This window comes from Plutella xylostella, chromosome 18 (genome assembly GCF_932276165.1).
Source record: "Plutella xylostella chromosome 18, ilPluXylo3.1, whole genome shotgun sequence".
NCBI classification, from domain to species: Eukaryota; Metazoa; Arthropoda; class Insecta; order Lepidoptera; family Plutellidae; genus Plutella; species Plutella xylostella.
This window is the reverse complement of record NC_063998.1, coordinates 6,799,198-6,820,713: the sequence shown is the minus strand read 5'-3', so window position 1 is coordinate 6,820,713 and position 21,516 is coordinate 6,799,198. Positions and strand designations below refer to the sequence as shown.

The following is a 21,516-nucleotide window of genomic DNA, read 5'->3' as shown; positions in this document are numbered from 1 at the left end:
AAACATTAACCCCTTGAACGTATAGCACTCCTTTTCTTCACCGGGTATGGTTAATAAATAACCCTCAACCCATCCGATTCATTTACCCAACAAGCAAAATGGTCGAATAAGGGCCCATTTATAGCACTTAAAATCGAATAAGTATTGATTAATGGCTGAAATTTTACTAGATTGTGCCATAAAAGTGGTACAGCTATTAATAAGCATTTTTATCTAATTTGCGCTGTAACAATGTCGAATACACATCTACTCGACCTATATTCGACCTATATAGCCCGTTTATTCGACATTTCTATAAAAGCTGCTTTATTTTATTTAACGCACACATTAGTGCTGAAAGAGAGCTTTAAGAGTTATTAATTCGCTTATTGATTGTTCAGGTTGCTATTATAGAACTATTACTCATCATTGTATTATTTGGATCTAATTAGCTGAATAAAAGATTTTATTTCACTATACTGCATCATTGTAACTCTTATAGCTTCATTAATCGACATTTCGAATAAAAGCTTTCAAATAACTGTAATAGCTCACATACTATTTGAAATGCTCTTATGGCACATTAATTCGATAAATAATTCAGTAACAGCATTTTGGTTACGTTTATACAGTTTATAGTATTTTAATGTGACAAGCAAATAAATAATTCCATTGCACATTCATTTTTTTATTACGTGATAAAATGGATTACAAGTCATGGAAATTAAAAAAGAAAATTAAAACAAAGATACGGAAAAATTCAAACTAAGGTTCAAACAAAGTATTTGTCTCAAAATTCGTCAAGTGCGATGGCCGAAACGTCAAGTGGTTCCGTTGTTCCACAGAAAACAACTGAAGAAATCGTGGGCCTGGTGTCTCGGTCTATAAAACATATCCTCCCTTCTCAATTGTCTGCACAATCTTGAAAACCATTCTGGAAAAAAAGCGTGATTAGTATCTTTTCTGCTTTATTCAAGTTGTATACTTGCTTGCTTTGCAATCAATCAATCACTTTTAAATGTTTGCTATATTCTATTCTGAAAATAGGTGAAAGAGCGGGGTACCTAGTAATACAGGTTACCACCTAGTACAAGGGCCCTTGCCATTTTTGTTAATGATTTGTTTGTAACAATAAATACATTTTTGATTTTTGATTTTGATTTTGAATCAATGTAATAAATTTTTCATCGTGTGAAGAAAATGAAGTTTTTTTTTATAATTATATAGTTGCTAATTTATCATTAAGTATGAAATGAAGCAAATATGAACCAATCGTTAATTAATTACATTTAATAAAATACATCAAATGACATTCACCCCAACTCGGGTTAGTCAAGCTAAGGATTTTGCATTGAGGAACCCTAAATTTATTTAATGATGGCTGCTTGTTTTGCTATAAGTGCAACATTGTAACTATTATTGCATCAAAAATCGATTAATAGTGCTGTAATAGCGATATACGAACAAACATGGCTATTATTTTATTTTTATAATTTATTTAATTAATTTTGACCATATTTACTATTTTTTAAGAAAGATTTAACGTAGCCCTTAAACATATGTTAAAGAATTCCTATTACTTTATCGATAAAGTTAAATGCGCCTAAGATTTTTGGTATACGAATGTGTAAAATGCAACAATAGAAATTGCACTAGTAATAACTCATTTAGTTATTAATGGAGACTTACTTACCTTTATGCTTTTGTAATCAGTCATTACGATAGATCAGTCACGATAATCCACAGATTTTCTTCCATATATTTTTCTGCAACAGTGTGACTAAAATTCAGCTAAATAGTGGGGAAAAAGTAATTTTGTTGCATTTATCCCACAAAAATGAAGAGTTGTAGCAACTCGACAGCTATTATTCTACTTATTAGTCGATTAATGAGCACCACATCGCTGTTACTGCACCCTTAGTGTAGAAGCTGCAACAAAATTGCTATGACAACCCTAAATTGGGTACAGTTTACTTTTACTCGACTTTTAACCTACTATATAAGCTTCTTGGTTACAATCACTCGACTTTCATAGCACTGAATTGCTGTATAATTTGTGCCCTTTTCGCGTCGAGACAGCGCTGCCGTGACCATTATTCGACTAATTACGGGACTTTTACAGCACATATTAGCAAAACAGGAACGTGGCCGTTACCTTTATTGCACATATTTTTGCTACTTGGGTTATTTCCGCAGGCGTATTAGGAGGTTCCTCTGCTCGCCTCAGGCCACACGCTTTCTGCATTAGCCAGTCGTTAATCGTGTTTAGAGTGTAATGTCGGGTGTGAGTGAGTGCGTGTGAGATGTTGACCGGAGCCGCGTCAGCTTAGTGTTGGCATGCAGTCGTTAGATACATTCAAGTATTCCTATTTTGAGTAAAATTAAGCGTACTATGTTTAGGTGGAAATATATGGAGTATGTCATCCATAGGAAAGTTAGGTTAGATCATTAAGCTGCTGTGTACTTAGAAATACTTAAAGCGTAAAAATTATATCGATTTCATGTACATAATGTAAGAATAATTTCCACCCATGGAGCTCACAAAATAGTCAAGTACCTATTCATTCATTTCTAAGCTTAACCATCAATTATAATACAAATACATTAAAAATGCAGACAACGTGTCAATCAGAAGTATTTTTTACCAGAATTGATCCCCAGTATGCCCTAAATCCCCTGGTTTTTGGAGGTGTAGGGTAATGAACGTAGCCCTTGCCGAAAGTCTATTGGTCGGTTTCCTAATTAATTAAGCGAATATCTCATCACTCTTTGTGATGAGATATTCGCTTCGTACAGCCCCAGTTTGTGTCTGCGGCGTGCGGGTGGATCAATCGGGACGTCACGGGTTACACTGTGTGCGTAGTGCGGGCAGGTTCTCACGGCACCATGCTATCAATGACATCGTCCGGAGAGCTCTTGTTTCTGCGGATGTCCCGGCGGTCCTGGAGCCACCAGGGTTGTCCCGGGCTGATGGCAAGCGTCCGGATGGACTCACCATGGTGCCGTGGGAGAAGGGCCGCAGTTTAGTCTGGGACGCGACGTGCGTCTGCACCCTTGCGCCGTCCCACGTGCAGTCTACAGCGGCCAATGCGGGTGCCGCTGCTGAAGCCGCGGCTCGGCTTAAAAAACTTAAATATAGCCAGCTAATGCAGCGGTATCTGTTTGTGCCCTTGGCTGTGGAGACGATGGGGGTGTGGGGAGAAGAGGGCAGGGTCTTATTAAGGGAAATCGGCAGACGCTTGAGGAGTCGTGGTCTGGGATCTTCTTCCGGGGCACACCTGATGCAGAGGCTATCCCTGGCTGTGCAGCGTGGTAACGCTGCCAGTGTCATGGGTACCTTTGGGTCGGGTGTGGCTCGGAGGGGTATTTTTGATTAGTAAGTTATAATATAGTTAGTAAGTATATTTATATATTATAATTATTCTTTTTTTTTACGAAACTTCTAGTGTATATATATAATGCATGTTTGTGACTTATATGTTTTTATGAATAAATGAAATATTTATACAAAAAATTCTAAAAATTAAGAGTTAAAATTGATTCCTTGTCACAGGATTGCAGTCGAGGGTACCTACATACCTACTATTTGAATATTTACATAAGGTCAACCGGGGCCAAGTCGCCTACGGGGCTAATGCCTCGAATCCATTTATCTTCCAAACCACATACTTTAGAACTACTGGAGTCATCTGCTATCTTTCTTTGTAACTGAAACTTTTACCTCTGACCAATAGATGTCGTATCCGCGTAAAGTTTCTTAACAAATCTGCCATTTTAATTTTTTCATCTCTTTCGGCCTCCTCAGGTTTCCTGACACGTTTTTTTAATCGTTCCAAATGTGTGTTTGCTTAAAAGAATCTATGTTTCCTAACTGTAAATACTGTTATTGTTTTCTTGCTTTACATATTGTTTTGATTATTTTATTGAAATAACGTAAGATTCGGACACAATATGTAATTACAAAATTGTAGGTTTAGCTTTTATTTTGGGGTAAATGCCTCTGGGCTGATGGGGTTATTGCCTCTATTGCGGCGCAATAGCCCCATTTTCAGAGGTTCTAAACATTTTATGTTATGATAAATGTATTTAATACACTCACGAGCAATGAAAAAGTTCCAGTGACATTAGCACCAAATTACTCCTAAACGAAAAATACTAGGTTAATGACGCCTTCTGCAATATTGAAGAACATTTAACGGCGTATCAGAACTAACATTCTTAGATTGATAATCCAACTAAAACGTAAATAATTTTAGTTTATTATATGTATAATATAATAAACTAAATATTTTTAAAAATTGGCTTCATTTGGTGTCGACATTATAATGTTGTTAATACGGTATATAGAAAATAATCATATAATAAATAAAAAATAGTCATATTAACAGAATGATCCCACTTGTTTTTAAAACTCTAAATAGTTTTGTAATGATTAAAATTCCGTCAGACTCTAAAAATGGTATACTTACTAATTTAAAGTTGTGGTTTGATTGCAAATTCTAAAAAATATGCCCTTGTATGCTTTTATACTGTATTTTAATTTGTCACGTAAGTATTTATACTTTTTTAAGTCCAATAAAGTATTCATAAATAAAATGTTGAGCACTTCTGGAATCTTGGATGGGGTAAATGCCACTACAAGAAATTAGGCTTCGTAGGCGCCATAGCCCCAAAAATTTTTGATCAACTGATTCTCCTTAACTAAGCGCAGTATTTAGTTTACAAGCTAATAATTAGCTACGTTAATAGTAAATCTATACATTATATCTACTTAAACTTGTAAAAATCTCTTCCAAGCACACAAAACTAGTGAAAGAGGCATTAGCCCCACAAGGGGTTATTGCGCCTAAAAATCCCATTTTTTGTAGAAACGTCGTTTACATGTAGAAGATATTTAAAATTCCACAAAATTGCATCAAAATATGAAACTAGATAAAATTTCCTAATATGTATCACAAGTTATAGCTTAATAGGGCGTATAGTCTGTTTGTTATGATTAAATGAATATGAAAGTCAAAGTATTGTGGCGCAATGGCCCCGGTTGACCTTAACAATAATTATAGACTATTGGTCGGAAATAAAATTATATTCTTATTTGGGTCGTAGACTCAAAGAATAGAGTAGAATATAAAGTAGAATATACAGTAAGATACTTTTGCCTGAGAGACTCACTTAGTAAAACAAATAAAAGCATTTTCCTTAGGATTTGTTCTTTCGCCCGATATCTCTCCGCATTACGAACAAGTAATTATTCACCCGCATCTGTTCGTTCACATAGCGCAAGGATTTTTATACAACATTTTATGTATGAAACGTAAGTAGATGAAATATGGGGAAAAGTATTTCACCAGACTTAAAGTTAAGTGGCGGTTTTCTTCATTCAGTAGGCTAAAGCGGGCTGTAGGGTGTCCCACGCTACGTAGGTATGCAATGCATGTTTGTGGACAACTATTATTTACTCTACTTATTTAGTTAAGATGTTACATATTATTATAGCACATAGTTACAGATTTCACTGATTTTGTATGTTCGATTACTTAGTATGATTTATTCAATAGAGTATTATAATAATTGTCTTAAGTTATCAAGACAAAATAACAAATGAAATCAATGACATAAACCACAAAGGTACTAAGTTACAATGAGCAAGTTATTTCCCAAGCCGAGCTTTGAGATAAACATCGAAAATCTCGAGTTGCCACTGAATGTTGGAATGGTATTGCCGACTGAAGACAAACAACCCCTTTACTATGTACTTACCAATGTAAATTTACATTGTAAATATTTTGCACAAAGGGTGTAGCGAACCGATATAATAGGCAAATTTTAGTTTAAAGTAAGTATATTTTTGCATAGTTAAAGAAAACTAAATTTATTTATTTATTTCATTATTCGCATACAAAGTCTGAGAGGGTGGCTTGCACCACGAAGTTAATCAAAATTAAATCTATGACCTCTTGCTCTGACATTATACTGTCAGAGCAATAGACAAACTATGTATTTAATTTTAATTAACTTTGTTGTGCAAGCCACCCTTACTATTTTGACTTTTAGAATAATTTCACAAAACTCATAGATAGATAAATTTTTAAAAAATCCGGTGTTTATTATGGCCACCATTTTTGAGTCGGAGAGACTGTAAAATATGGTTTTAGACAAACGGCGAGACCAATTTTATACCAGGACAAAAACCACTTTGGTTCGACACAACACAACCATGGTAGGGGCTGGAAGGCTTTCATCGCAAAAGGTTATTGTTATTGCCATTACCGCTGTTGTCTTTGTGCCCGAGTCTAATAGCGTCTAACACTTTACCAGAATAACAAAGATGAGTTCGTTTATTAGGTTATTTTTAGAAGTAGGCACCTACTTCAAGCTTTTGGCTTTGGCCTTTATGGTATGAGAATTATGAGTTAATAACCATTTTTAAGTTATTTTGTTTGGTTTTATGTTCAGTAAGTATTTAGGAACAAAATTATGGTCAACTCACTGTAGGTTCCTTTTTTTACTATTTTGTAAAGTTGACTTACCCGCCTATATGATAAGAATTAAAGTTATATAATGTATTAATTTATAACAACAATTTCAAACCCAAGACTTTCATATTAAAGCTATAAAGCATTTTTGCAATAGCTTGATTCCTCTTAATCCCATTGTAAATTCTATTTTCCAAGATAAATCCAGCGGGCAGGAGCTAATCAGCACAAATAACTAGCAGAGATGCAACTTTGTTGTAAAATTCAACAGTCTGCCGGTAGACCAGCGATTCCCAAACTTATTGGACTTAACACTTCTTATGTGTAATTTTTGTTCATTTGTTATTATTTTTCATTTTATGTTTTGTTCACCAAATACTTTTAATGTGTGTTTTTAGTCTGAGGAAACTTTGTTGGCATGAGTGTTAAAAGTAATCCTTATAGTAATTATTATTATTTTAAGCTGTTTGTTTCCCGAATAAATATAAATAAATAAAAAAATAAACACTTTAAGGACGACTTCCACCAAAATCTTAAATCTAGATTTAGGATGCTTTCACATTATACTGTCAAAGCATGACGGCGATCGATTTAATAACGTTTATATATTTATTTATTATTTCTTATTAATCAGAACTTATTTTTTATGGTACAATTTAACAGAACCTCTGTTCAGCTGGACTAGCTGTAAAATATCATTTCTGAAGGAATATTTTTTATAATCATTTAAGTATAGGTTTAGAATCACTGGAATAGACGGGCTAAGTCTTAGCTCTTAGACTTAGCCACTGGCTCCCGGATATCTGAAGCAAGCTGCCACGTATTTTTTCTGGAACTTTCTGTCTAAATAAATAAATGTTTTACTCGAGAGAAAGGTACTTATACAAATCCTTAACATTATGATGATCAAAGTGTAAACTCAGCCTAATAATAACCCACCACAAAAACCAATAAATTTTGATGACCCAATGCATTTTCCAATCCCCTATCCCAGACCGCTGAAATATAGCCAAAATCAGCGTCCAAAATCACTTAAAAACAGCCATCAGAAAGACATTTTTGCCATACATTTCACTAAGTACCATTACTGTAGGGCAGTGTTTTTCAACCTTTTTCATGATGCGACCCCCCTGGTATAAAAAAATATTTCGCGACCCCCTTGACCCTTTTGGTTTTTATATAATACCAATTTATTACGTATTTATGGTATCCATGATTAGGATTCGAAGTACATACCTACTTATCCGATTTAATTACATTCCTACTTATCCGATTTAATTACATTCCTAGGACTAATAGCATTGGGACCTGGAATTTATTTTTAAATTATCTTTTCTTTCTAACTTATTTGAGCATTTAAATATCTTGAATAAAAGTCTTTAAGGGTGAAATGAAAATGTAAAAGACAAAATGGACAACCTGGTTTTACGATAAAAAAATATTTGTGGTTGTCGTCTTTGAACCAGACAGGAAGGCCTGCCATGCTGCGTTTGCCTGTTCGTGGTCTCCACTTGAGAACTCGTCTACCCCAACGGTCATCGGTTTTTCGGAAGATATGAGCCCACTGCCACTACAGCTTGCATATTTTGTCAGCTATGTCGGTAACCTTAGTCCTCTGACGGATAACCTCATTTCTGATATGATCCTTCAGAGAAACCCCAAGCATAGCTCTCTCCATAGCATCCTGAGCTACTTTAAATCGGTGGACCAGTCCTAGCGCCAGTGTCCACGTCTCTGCACCATACATCATCGCTGGTAGGACGCAATGGTTGAAAACTTTTGTGTTAAGGGTCTGAGGAATAGGCGAGGAGAATATGTGACGAATTTTTCCGAATGCAGCCCAACCCTGTTGGATACACCTTGCAGCCTCCTTGTCGAAGTTGCTTCTGCCTAGCCGAATAGTCTGCCCGAGGTAGACATATTCTTACACAACATCGATTGTTGCCTCACCAACGATGACCGGCTTCGGTTTGATATGAGCATTGTACCTACATGACTTTCGTCTTGTCCAAGTTCATACCGAGGCCTACACGTCGGGAAGCAGCATTTAGGCCACTTAGCATTTAGCTGAGTTCCTGCAGAGATTCTGCCATAATAATGATGTTTTCCGCGAAGCGGAGGTATGATAAATGTACTCGCCATTTATACATATGACATGTCTGTACAAGTTAAACGTCTTAAAGACATCTTCCAATGCATTGGTGAACAGTTTCAAAGATATCACATCCCCTGTCTCACTCCTTGTTGCATTTGGATAGGTCTTGTGGTCCTGTACTTGGACAGTCATGGTAACGGCATCGTACAGACACCTCGATATAGCGCCAGTCGATTTGGCATCTCTGCAACGATTCCAAAACTGCCCAGATCTTGATGGAGTCGAAGGCTTTTTCATAGTCCACAAGGGCTAGACACAGAGGCTGATTATACTCTTCAGTCTTCTGTATAATCTGACTTACTGTGTGGATGTGGTCTATATTGTACTAAAACAGATCCGCGATAGGATATATTAATAAATTAAAAACCTTCACATTAACGCGCGTCTTAGGTTTTTTGTTTTTGTTTATAACACATTTAAATGTTTATGATTAATTATCCTTTTGTTAAAGTAAAAAAATTTTAATTAAGAGTAATTTTATAGTAACAGCCTTACATAATAAATAAATATGAATCTTAATTGTTATTTTACTAAAGTATACTCAGATTTTCGTCCTTTGGCGACCCCCCTACAGAAGCTTCGCGACCCCCCAGGGGGTCGCGACCCACAGGTTGAAAAACACTGCTGTAGGGTAAACGGTCCGATGGCCGTCCACTCGGGGACGCTCGTTTGATTTAATTTAGCGCGGCCAGGGGGTGCCCCACGGTGTAGCCGGCTGATACTAATTAATGGCTTCTAAAAAATGTTTAGTGATTTAAAAAATATATTTAATAACCACTGACCACTAACTTAAAAGATAATGATGTGACGTATGATAAGTTTTCTTATCTAATTTATAAAAGGTGACCTGTATAAATTCTTATTTTAATATTATTTTATGTAACCAGTAAATCCATACGATAAATAAATAAATATAAAAGGTTAGGTTGATGATAAAGTAAAATCTATCTGTGAATAGTTTTAACAATGTAGTCGATGTATTCTTTCATCTGATGGCGACACAAAAACGCATTCGAACTCATAATATTTATACACTGAAGAATTTAGTTTTTTTAATAATGCTTTAATAGACAGTGACATGTCTTTTGTCCCAGTGGAAACCGTTATTTAGACATTCTAAAAGAGGCCCTAAAACATTTTTTTTGAGTTCTAATCAAACAATCCATCCATCCCCAACTTCACCCCTGATCGAAGCTGCAGCCTCGCAGCGGTTAATTTCGAAATAATTATTGCCTACAACTCGCCCTCGAGATACACAAAAAAATGGGGGAAACAGCTACAGATGTTCAAGAGGCGATCTTATAGCGTTTAATGAATTTCGGCGTTTTTATTTACACCGTTTTATGTGCGGAGGCCCTAATTACTCCGTGGAAGGTGAACGTTAGCGCCGCGATGGATGAATAAAATGTTTCTTCTACTCGCTTGTTGTACGCATCATTAAAATTAAGAACTAATTAAGAGATGAAAGCTTAATTTTTGTTTTTATCTCATTAACTGGCGTAGCAGGATGCCTTTTTATATACTTACTATACGTGTTGTTTTTTTTTCCACACATACCAGCTAGGCAAAATGTTTGGACTTTAAACTTTTTTGTCATATTTTGCAAGGTACAAACAAACTACCCATGAATGAAATTTATTACTCTACTATCGTCGGAATAGGCTGTTAATTGATTGCAGTATTAGGAACTGGAGTCAAATTAAATGGTATTGCTACATTACAACGCAGTCTTTGTCGGCACAACAATGTAATGCCTAGCACAAATATTCCAGTGAACACAAATTGCACAACACCACTAGTAGGTACTTAGTTACTCTGAATTGGCCTAGCGTATCATGACTTTGGCGGTAGATTCTCAGAGTCGAAACCTTTGTACAGAGAACGATACCTTCCGACATGTAGCCAGACGAATTAAAATATTCCGTTTGTAAAAAAAACGTGGATAGTTGAGTATACCGTCCAAAAAAATTGAGGCGTACATTAACTCTACATTAGGTACTTACATTTCAGGATAGCTTTATTATTTATATTCAATAACCCTGGCTAGCAATGGTTTGATTCCAAAGCATCAGAATGCTTCCATACTAGATGTTTGTATCCTGGAAGAGATTTAAGCAGATAGGTAATTATAGGCTCTAGATTCTCGTATGTTGCTTCCTACCATAGCGTTCTGATAAATGAATCAGAATATACCCATAGTAGCAATACACTGTACATAGAAATATATAAGTAGACTGTTATGTATACGGCATTCATACAGTTGGATTGACTAGGCGAGCATTGTTTGTGGAGGTAGCTCGCAATCACTCAAAAGCAACCGTACCTTATATTTTACTAGTGAAGGGGGGATACAATATGAATTTAAAATGTGTTTTTAAAAGTTACTGTTCACTGCTTTATCAGTAAATAAACTTGAAATGTTATGGTAACTCTCATTCGATCTGCCATAAAAGTGTTTTTCTCTGCCTCCATTTAGTAAATTAAAAAATGAAAGGCTTACTAAAAGTGTACAAAGTAGCTATAGTTACTATTAATTCGTTCGGAGACACCTTCCTATACTTTTGCGTTTTATAGATAACAGGTAATCCTGAACTACCCTCGATAAACTCCATGTTGTCGAGCACATCACTACAATTAATACAAAACTGCAGGAGCCGGCAAGGGTTGGGGCTGGAGTTAAAAGCGCAGCGGAGTCTGAGACTCTGAGCACAACGCAGTTGTACTGCCGTTGCCATTGCGAACTACAATAGACCCCCATTCTTGACACACAAAAGATATTGCGAACTGTTGCCCGCTCTTCAATAAAATGTACGATAGTGAGCAGATTGGAAATTCCAATTTCGTAACTGAAGAAAAAAAAAGTACAATTGTAATAAATGCTATGCGGCTATAGGTAACCTGGATTCTGGACGTCTTTGCAGGGTCTAGAATGCGGAGGCCCCCGACAGGGGTAGGACATAGATGGAGGGCCCAGTAGGTAGGTAGAGACTAGCAGTGAACCAAAATAGAGAAAAATAATATTACAACCATAATACTTGATTCACAATAAAAAAATGTTTATACAAGATGTTGAATGTGACAATATTATTTTGAACAAACCTTCAATTTTGTATTTGAATATACTAGATTCGATTTCATTTGTGTGGGTGCAGAAATTTTAGTTCCGACTGCTCCAAGTTCACTAGATCTAAAAGCAGACGCAAAACTTGTGCTTCAGCAAAATTAAAAAAAAAACTTTACTCCAGCTGAAACTACATGAACGTAACAGCCGCAACAAGTAAAGAAAGCCTAAGTCTAGACCTTCAAATCTTTTACAATAATTTTTATTGTTATTTTGCTCAACTTGCACTTTTGCTTCCGCACATGTGTTGGAAGGGAGCCAAGCACTGCATACAACAGAAGGTATATTTCTTATTAGAGAACTTTTTCTTTCCAAGTACTTACCGTTACCGGGTTGTAAAATATAGCTGTTTTTATGCTGAAGCAAAGCATATTACCAGAACGTAGAATAGTTGATCTTTAATCAGTAGCTAGTCAGATATAAACACAGAACTACGCGAACCCTAAATAGATGTATGTAAGTGACATTTGTTTGTTGAAGTAGGACTTCATAAGGTAGATAAAGTAAGGGCTTCGAACTTTCCCAAACTTGGATGATATTTTGGCTAACCAAGTGCCGTATTAAATCAAACCTATCTGCGAAGGGGAGACGAGTTGAGACGACTTACTTCTGCATCTAATAGCCCATTCCATATTCAGACAATTGAACTTCAATGCTTAGTAGTTTTTATAATATTCAGATATGATTCATGCTCAGAACAACCTTTAGAGCGGAACTTTCCTTTGATATGATTATTTTACTTAATTATTTCTTTCAACTTTTATCTATATATTTCACACTTCCGAAAACCGTTACTGCTACAACCAACAATAAAAAAATACACTTTATTTTAAAAAGCACTCAAACATTTTTATTTACTGATACACTTTATAATTTCATAAACGCCTACCGACCTGGCGTCCCTCATAGAGCACATTTTAATTTATCATTCACACTTCGCCTAGCTGAAGTTCATCTCCGGACCAACCGGGACCTTTTGGGGGTGTCTTTAGGGAAATTCACGGTAAAGTTACGCTTTAAATATTTTAATAAACTCGTATTAAAGCCGTAAAAAACACTTTCGACGCTCATTCTTTTTTTAATGCGACACCCCAACGATTTGGCCATTTCACCACAATGCTAGTCGTGTAGGGGTGCAGCGGAGGTACCTTTGTACTAGGTGTTTCATTATTCGTACTCGGCTTTGTTCCAAAGTTTGCTTCTGACGTGCAATCCTATGAGGCCCTTAACTAAATTAATAATTTAAGGATTCCTTCAGGCGTGGCGTGGGTACTAAAAGCCGTTTAATAAACACACAGAGCCTGCCAAAATATTATGTTTGGAACCTGCATGGTTGGGTTACTGGATACTGGATGAAATTAAACAAAAAACCTGCATGTTTTTTTACGTTTCAGAGAATTAATGTATAAATTGTGTCAGGTAAGTAAATCATTTTGCACAGCCGAGCCGTCCGAAACACACATTACGTCGAGTAGAGCAAGTAGATGTAACAATTGAATTGCACAGTTTTGTATTTATGCAAAATGCAGGAGGGTTGTTGTCGAATATTCGATTCTCGCGCACACGGCTGTGGATGTGTATTACTCGTTTATGATAATCTCGCCAGGTTGCATAATGCGATGGTGTGTAGGGACCGAGTTTCGCAGAGTTTTATTCGAAAATCTGCGTAGTGCGTAGTTTTATGATGAGGAGTGCGCGTAATATCCTGCGGGATATCAGGGTTTTTTGTTTTATTTTGTGAAACGTAAAAGGTACATTTAGAATTGAATAAAAAGTTAAGTATACGTAATTTTGAAACATAGCAACATTTAAAGGCTCTAATAAAGGGTAACCATATCCATTTTGGTATTATACTGTAAAAAAAATTCCTGTTTAATTCTGTTCATATGAATATGAGATCCTGAAACCTTATTTTCAGCACCAGAGACTAAAACCTACGGAATTGTAGAGTATAATCAACTCGCGCAGTAGGTATTTCAACCCTGTAACCCTATCGCTCACCACAACCGATACTGACAACAAATAGGCAATGTCCAGTGATTTGTTATACATCCGATAGCAGGCCGAGACTTTTTAATTTAGCTGATTTATAGTCGAGCCCAGTATCTTTTTAAACTATCAGCGGATGATTTTACCACAATTTTATTTTTACAATTAGTCAACTCATATACATACAGCTATGTTATTGGAAGTTGATAGTCGGAACAATCAAAATAACATAAAGTACCTACAAAAGCAGCCCTGTGCCTGTGCTCAAAGACTCAAAGTAATCAATTTTACCTCCAGCTTATTTTATTAGCTTGAACTTGATTCAGAAGTCGTAGACTCTGAGTGAAGCTACGGTCTTCATAAAGTGAGTAGAAAATGATATTATTGGTACTGAAGCGCATTCTGGCGATCGACAAAGAAAACAAATTGAATTATTCTACCGACCTGTACCGAGATATTCCTTTGACAACAGATATTGCTAAATTGCTTGAGCTTTTCCGTCTAACCTTTATAGAAAAAGATTTGATTAGAATTCTTTTGTTTTGTGCTGTGGTTGTATCTACTGTTTATTATTGTTTGGTCGTTAAGTGTGTGGTAGATGTTTACTCTAAACAAATATTGATAAACTCAAAGGATTATTTAATTGAAGTGTTAATTAGCTACTACAGTCCGACCACGGTAAATTTACGGCATAAACTAAACAAGTGCCGATATCATAAAAAGTTTATTTCATCATCGCATTATTTTTCTTCTGGTTATTATAAAATTATTGAAATCCCAGTTAGTTGTTTTATCGCGTCGTCTGCATGGTGCCTGTACCACAGTAATTATGATAAACTTGATAATATAATTATTATAACCACGTACTATAATATAAAAACTCACCTGACAACATGTTTCCCCTCGTATAGTTCGCTGAGCATCTCCTCCAGATCCGTCGACAGTGTGTTCAGCAACTGAAAATTAAAAATATACTGTGGGTTGACTGGAAGAAAATGCTTGTAGCATTAGGTCCACCCTTTGTACACTTATTTTTATATTTGTGCAATATAGGATTTAATAAATAAATATAGGTAGGTACATGTATAAGAAAATACGAAGCATTTTAGCATGCAGTCGGGTTTTTTGTTTGTTTATAATTATATTTTTTTATTTGTAACTTCTTAGTTGTTTTTATTTTATGTCAGCAGTCTTGCTTCAGTTTAGAATAGAATAGAATAGAATACTACTTTATTGACTTAAAAACAATTTACACAAATAACAATTTACAATATAACGCAATAGGACCTGCGTGAAGTTAGCAGCCTAAAGTTAGCAGCCTTTGAATACCCGACCAAATTAAGATGGTCACTTCAGTCATTGCATACTTTATCAATTAAAACACGTAAAAAGCCCCAAAAACATTGGAATTATAATGCTAGGTATTTATATAAACACTAAAATATGTTCTAAAATAAATAAATTCAAAAAAATACGACGTTTACTTACTGACGCTCTTGTTGGTTAATGGATATTTTGTATGGGGGCACCAAGATGCTATAGACCTGCCCGCATCTCACCTGGTTTAATATGTGTGTTGTGTCATTAGAAAACACTGACAGAAGTTTCATCAACATTGAAACGGTACAGCAGGTGTCCAGGAGCCACTTTCTGACGGATTTTGGGTGAAAAATTGTCAATATTTCACGAATATTCAAGTTTGCAGGTGGAACCTGAAGAGATTCAGCTGCTAATGATAGTTCATATGAAAGGTATTATTAATACCTAGAAACGATTTTCAGCAATTTCAGATTAAATGACTTTTGGAGAATATTCAAGGTAAAAACCGAAAAATAAAACTTAGCAGCCCAAGATTAACATTTTGTATGGCGGCACCAAGATGCTATAGACCTGCCCGCATCTCACCTGGTTTATTATGTGTGTTGTGTCATTAGAAAAGACTGACAGAAGTTTCATCAACATTGAAACGGGATAGCAGGTGTCCAGGAGCCACTTTCTGACGGATTTTGGGTGAAAAATTGACAATATTTCACGAATATTCAAGTTTGCAGGTGGAGCCTGAACAGGTACAGCTGCAAATGATAGTTCACATGTAAGGTATTATTAAAACCTAGAAACAGTTTTCAGCAATTTCAGAATAAATGACTTTTGGTGAATATTCAAGGTGAAAACCAAAAAATAAAACTTAGCAGCCCAAGATTAACATTTTGTATGGCGGCACCAAGATGCTATAGACCTGCCCGCATCTCACCTGGTTTATTATATGTGTTGTGTCATTAGAAAACACTGACAGAAGTTTCATCAACATTGAAACGGGATAGCAGGTGTCCAGGAGCCACTTTCTGACGGATTTTGGGTGAAAAATTGACAATATTTCACGAATATTCAAGTTTGCAGGTGGAACCTGAAGAGATTCAGCTGCAAATGATAGTTCATATGAAAGGTATTATTAATACCTAGAAACGGTTTTCAGCATTTTCAGATTAAATGACTTTTGGTGAATATTCAAGGAAAAAACCGAAAAATAAAACTTAGCAGCCCAAGATTAACATTTTGTATGGGGGCACCAAGATGCTATAGACCTGCCCGCATCTCACCTAGTTTATTATATGTGTTGTGTCATTAGAAAACACTGACAGAAGTTTCATCAACATTGAAACGGGATAGCAGGTGTCCAGGAGCCACTTTCTGACGGATTTTGGGTGAAAAATTTACAATATTTCACGAATATTCAAATTTGCAGGTGGAACCTGAAGAGATTCAGCTGCAAATGATAGTTTATATGAAAGGTATTATTAATACCTAGAAACGATTTTCAGCAATTTCAGATTAAATGACTTTTGGTGAATATTCAAGGTGAAAACTAAAAAATAAAACTTAGCAGCCCAAGATTAACATTTTGTATGGGGGCACCAAGATGCTATAGACCTGCCCGCATCTCACTTGGTTTATTATGTGTGTTGTGTCATTAGAAAACACTGACAGAAGTTTCATCAACATTGAAACGGGATAGCAGGTGTCCAGGAACCACTTTCTGACGGATTTTGGGTGAAAAATTTACAATATTTAACGAATATTCAAGTTTGCAGGTGGAACCTGAAGAGATTCAGCTGCAAATGATAGTTCATATGAAAGGTATTATTAAAACCTAGAAACGGTTTTCAGCAATTTCAGATTAAATGACTTTTGGTGACTCTTCAAGGTGAAAATCAAAAAATAAAACTTAGCAGCCCAAGATTAACATTTTGTATGGCGGCACCAAGATGCTATAGACCTGCCCGCATCTCACCTGGTTTTTTATGTGTTTTGTGCCATTAGAAAACACTGACAGAAGTTTCATCAACATTGAAACGGGATAGCAGGTGTCCAGGAGCCACTTTCTGACGGATTTTGGGTGAAAAATTGACAATATTTCACGAATATTCAAGTTTGCAGGTGGAGCCTGAACAGGTACAGCTGCAAATGATAGTTCACATGTAAGGTATTATTAAAACCTAGAAACAGTTTTCAGCAATTTCAGAATAAATGACTTTTGGTGAATATTCAAGGTGAAAACCAAAAAATAAAACTTAGCAGCCCAAGATTAACATTTTGTATGGCGGCACCAAGATGCTATAGACCTGCCCGCATCTCACCTGGTTTATTATATGTGTTGTGTCATTAGAAAACACTGACAGAAGTTTCATCAACATTGAAACGGGATAGCAGGTGTCCAGGAGCCACTTTCTGACGGATTTTGGGTGAAAAATTGACAATATTTCACGAATATTCAAGTTTGCAGGTGGAACCTGAAGAGATTCAGCTGCAAATGATAGTTCATATGAAAGGTATTATTAATACCTAGAAACGGTTTTCAGCATTTTCAGATTAAATGACTTTTGGTGAATATTCAAGGAAAAAACCGAAAAATAAAACTTAGCAGCCCAAGATTAACATTTTGTATGGGGGCACCAAGATGCTATAGACCTGCCCGCATCTCACCTAGTTTATTATATGTGTTGTGTCATTAGAAAACACTGACAGAAGTTTCATCAACATTGAAACGGGATAGCAGGTGTCCAGGAGCCACTTTCTGACGGATTTTGGGTGAAAAATTTACAATATTTCACGAATATTCAAATTTGCAGGTGGAACCTGAAGAGATTCAGCTGCAAATGATAGTTTATATGAAAGGTATTATTAATACCTAGAAACGATTTTCAGCAATTTCAGATTAAATGACTTTTGGTGAATATTCAAGGTGAAAACTAAAAAATAAAACTTAGCAGCCCAAGATTAACATTTTGTATGGGGGCACCAAGATGCTATAGACCTGCCCGCATCTCACTTGGTTTATTATGTGTGTTGTGTCATTAGAAAACACTGACAGAAGTTTCATCAACATTGAAACGGGATAGCAGGTGTCCAGGAACCACTTTCTGACGGATTTTGGGTGAAAAATTTACAATATTTAACGAATATTCAAGTTTGCAGGTGGAACCTGAAGAGATTCAGCTGCAAATGATAGTTCATATGAAAGGTATTATTAATACCTAGAAACGGTTTTCAGCATTTTCAGATTAAATGACTTTTGGTGAATATTCAAGGAAAAAACCGAAAAATAAAACTTAGCAGCCCAAGATTAACATTTTGTATGGGGGCACCAAGATGCTATAGACCTGCCCGCATCTCACCTAGTTTATTATATGTGTTGTGTCATTAGAAAACACTGACAGAAGTTTCATCAACATTGAAACGGGATAGCAGGTGTCCAGGAGCCACTTTCTGACGGATTTTGGGTGAAAAATTTACAATATTTCACGAATATTCAAGTTTGCAGGTGGAGCCTGAACAGGTACAGCTGCTAATGATAGTTCATATGAAAGGTATTATTAATACCTAGAAAAAGTTTTCAGCAATTTCAGATTAAATGACTTTTGGTGACTCTACAAGGTGAAAATCAAAAAATAAAACTTAGCAGCTCAAGATTAACATTTGTATGGCGGCACCAAGATGCTATAGACCTGCCCGCATCTCACCTGGTTTATTATGTGTGTTGTGTCATTAGAAAATACTGACAGAAGTTTCATCAACATTGAAACGGTATAGAAGGTGTCCAGGAGCCACTTTCTGACAGATTTTGGGTGAAAAATTGACAATATTTCACGAATATTCAAATTTGCAGGTGGAACCTGAAGAGATTCAGCTGCAAATGATAGTTTATATGAAAGGTATTATTAATACCTAGAAACAATTTTCAGCAATTTCAGATTAAATGACTTTTGGTGAATATTCAAGGTGAAAACTAAAAAATAAAACTTAGCAGCCCAAGATTAACATTTTGTATGGGGGCACCAAGATGCTATAGACCTGCCCGCATCTCACTTGGTTTATTATGTGTGTTGTGTCATTAAAAAACACTGACAGAAGTTTCATCAACATTGAAACGGGATAGCAGGTGTCCAGGAACCACTTTCTGACGGATTTTGGGTGAAAAATTTACAATATTTAACGAATATTCAAGTTTGCAGGTGGAACCTGAAGAGATTCAGCTGCAAATGATAGTTCATATGAAAGGTATTATTAATACCTAGAAACGGTTTTCAGCAATTTCAGATTAAATGACTTTTGGTGACTCTACTTCACTCTACAAGGTGAAAATCAAAAAATAAAACTTAGCAGCCCAAGATTAACATTTTGTATGGCGGCACCAAGATGCTATAGACCTGCCCGCATCTCACCTGGTTTATTATATGTGGTGTGTCATTAGAAAATACTGACAGAAGTTTCATCAACATTGAAACGGGATAGCAGGTGTCCAGGAGCCACTTTCTGACGGATTTTGGGTGAAAAATTGACAATATTTCACGAATATTCCAGTTTGCAGGTGGAGCCTGAACAGGTACAACTGCAAATGATAGTTCATATGAAAGGTATTATTAATACCTAGAAACGGTTTTCAGCAATTTCAGATTAAATGACTTTTGGTGAATATTCAAGGTAAAAACCGAAAAATAAAACTTAGCAGCCCAAGATTAACATTTTGTATGGGGGCACCAAGATGCTATAGACCTGCCCGCATCTCACCTGGTTTATTATGTGTGTTGTGTCATTAGAAAATACTGACAGAAGTTTCATCAACATTGAAACGGGATAGCAGGTGTCCAGGAGCCACTTTCTGACGGATTTTGGGTGAAAAATTTACAATTTTTCACGAATATTCAAGTTTGCAGGTGGAGCCTGAACAGGTACAGCTGCAAATGATAGTTCATATGAAAGGTATTATTAATACCTAGAAACAGTTCTCAGCAATTTCAGATTAAATGACTTTTGGTGACTCTACAAGGTGAAAATCATAAAATAAAACTTAGCAGCCCAAGATTAACATTTTGTATGGCGGCACCAAGATGCTATAGACCTGCCCGCATCTCACCTGGTTTATTATGTGTGTTGAGTCATTAGAAAATACTGAAAGAAGTTTCATCAACATTGAAACGGTATAGCAGGTGTCCAGGAGCCACTTTCTGACAGATTTTGGGTGAAAAATTGACAATATTTCACGAATATTCAAGTTTGCAGGTGGAACCTGAAGAGATTCAGCTGCAAATGATAGTTCATATGAAAGGTATTATTAATACCTAGAAACGGTTTTCAGCAATTTCAGATTAAATGACTTTTGGTGACTCTACAAGGTGAAAATCAAAAAATAAAACTTAGCAGCCCAAGATTAACATTTTGTATGGCGGCACCAAGATGCTATAGACCTGCCCGCATCTCACCTGGTTTATTATATGTGTTGTGTCATTAGAAAACACTGACAGAAGTTTCATCAACATTGAAACGGGATAGCAGGTGTCCAGGAGCCACTTTCTGACGGATTTTGGGTGAAAAATTTACAATATTTCACGAATATTCAAGTTTGCAGGTGGAGCCTGAACAGGTACAGCTGCTAATGATAGTTCATATGAAAGGTATTATTAATACCTAGAAATAGTTTTCAGCAATTTCAGATTAAATGACTTTTGGTGACTCTACAAGGTGAAAATCAAAAAATAAAACTTAGCAGCCCAAGATTAACATTTTGTATGGGGGCACCAAGATGCTATAGACCTGCCCGCATCTCACCTAGTTTATTATATGTGTTGTGTCATTAGAAAACACTGACAGAAGTTTCATCAACATTGAAACGGGATAGCAGGTGTCCAGGAGCCACTTTCTGACGGATTTTGGGTGAAAAATTTACAATATTTCTTGAATATTCAAGTTTGCAGGTGGAGCCTGAACAGGTACAGCTGCTAATGATAGTTCATATGAAAGGTATTATTAATACCTAGAAATAGTTTTCAGCAATTTCAGATTAAATGACTTTTGGTGAATATTCAAGGTGAAAACTAAAAAATAAAACTTAGCAGCCCAAGATTAACATTTTGTATGGGGGCACCAAGATGCTATAGACCTGCCCGCATCTCACTTGGTTTATTATGTGTGTTGTGTCATTAGAAAACACTGACAGAAGTTTCATCAACATTAAAACGGGATAGCAGGTGTCCAGGAACCACTTTCTGACGGATTTTGGGTGAAAAATTTACAATATTTAACGAATATTCAAGTTTGCAGGTGGAACCTGAAGAGATTCAGCTGCAAATGATAGTTCATATGAAAGGTATTATTAATACCTAGAAACGGTTTTCAGCAATTTCAGATTAAATGACTTTTGGTGACTCTACAAGGTGAAAATCAAAAAATAAAACTTAGCAGCCCAAGATTAACATTTTGTATGGCGGCACCAAGATGCTATAGACCTGCCCGCATCTCAC

At 36.0% G+C, this 21,516-nt stretch overlaps 1 protein-coding gene across 1 annotated transcript in view; it reads right to left on the bottom strand.

Moving 5' to 3' along the window:
• The window catches only part of LOC105386506 (protein sprint), a 201,697-nt gene that overhangs the window by 148,602 nt on the left and 31,579 nt on the right, over positions 1-21,516 (bottom strand). Inside the window, exon 3 of the mRNA XM_038113896.2 lies at positions 14,606-14,676. Within this exon, the coding sequence (XP_037969824.2) occupies positions 14,606-14,676 (71 nt within the window). The remainder of the gene's footprint in view (positions 1-14,605; positions 14,677-21,516) is intronic.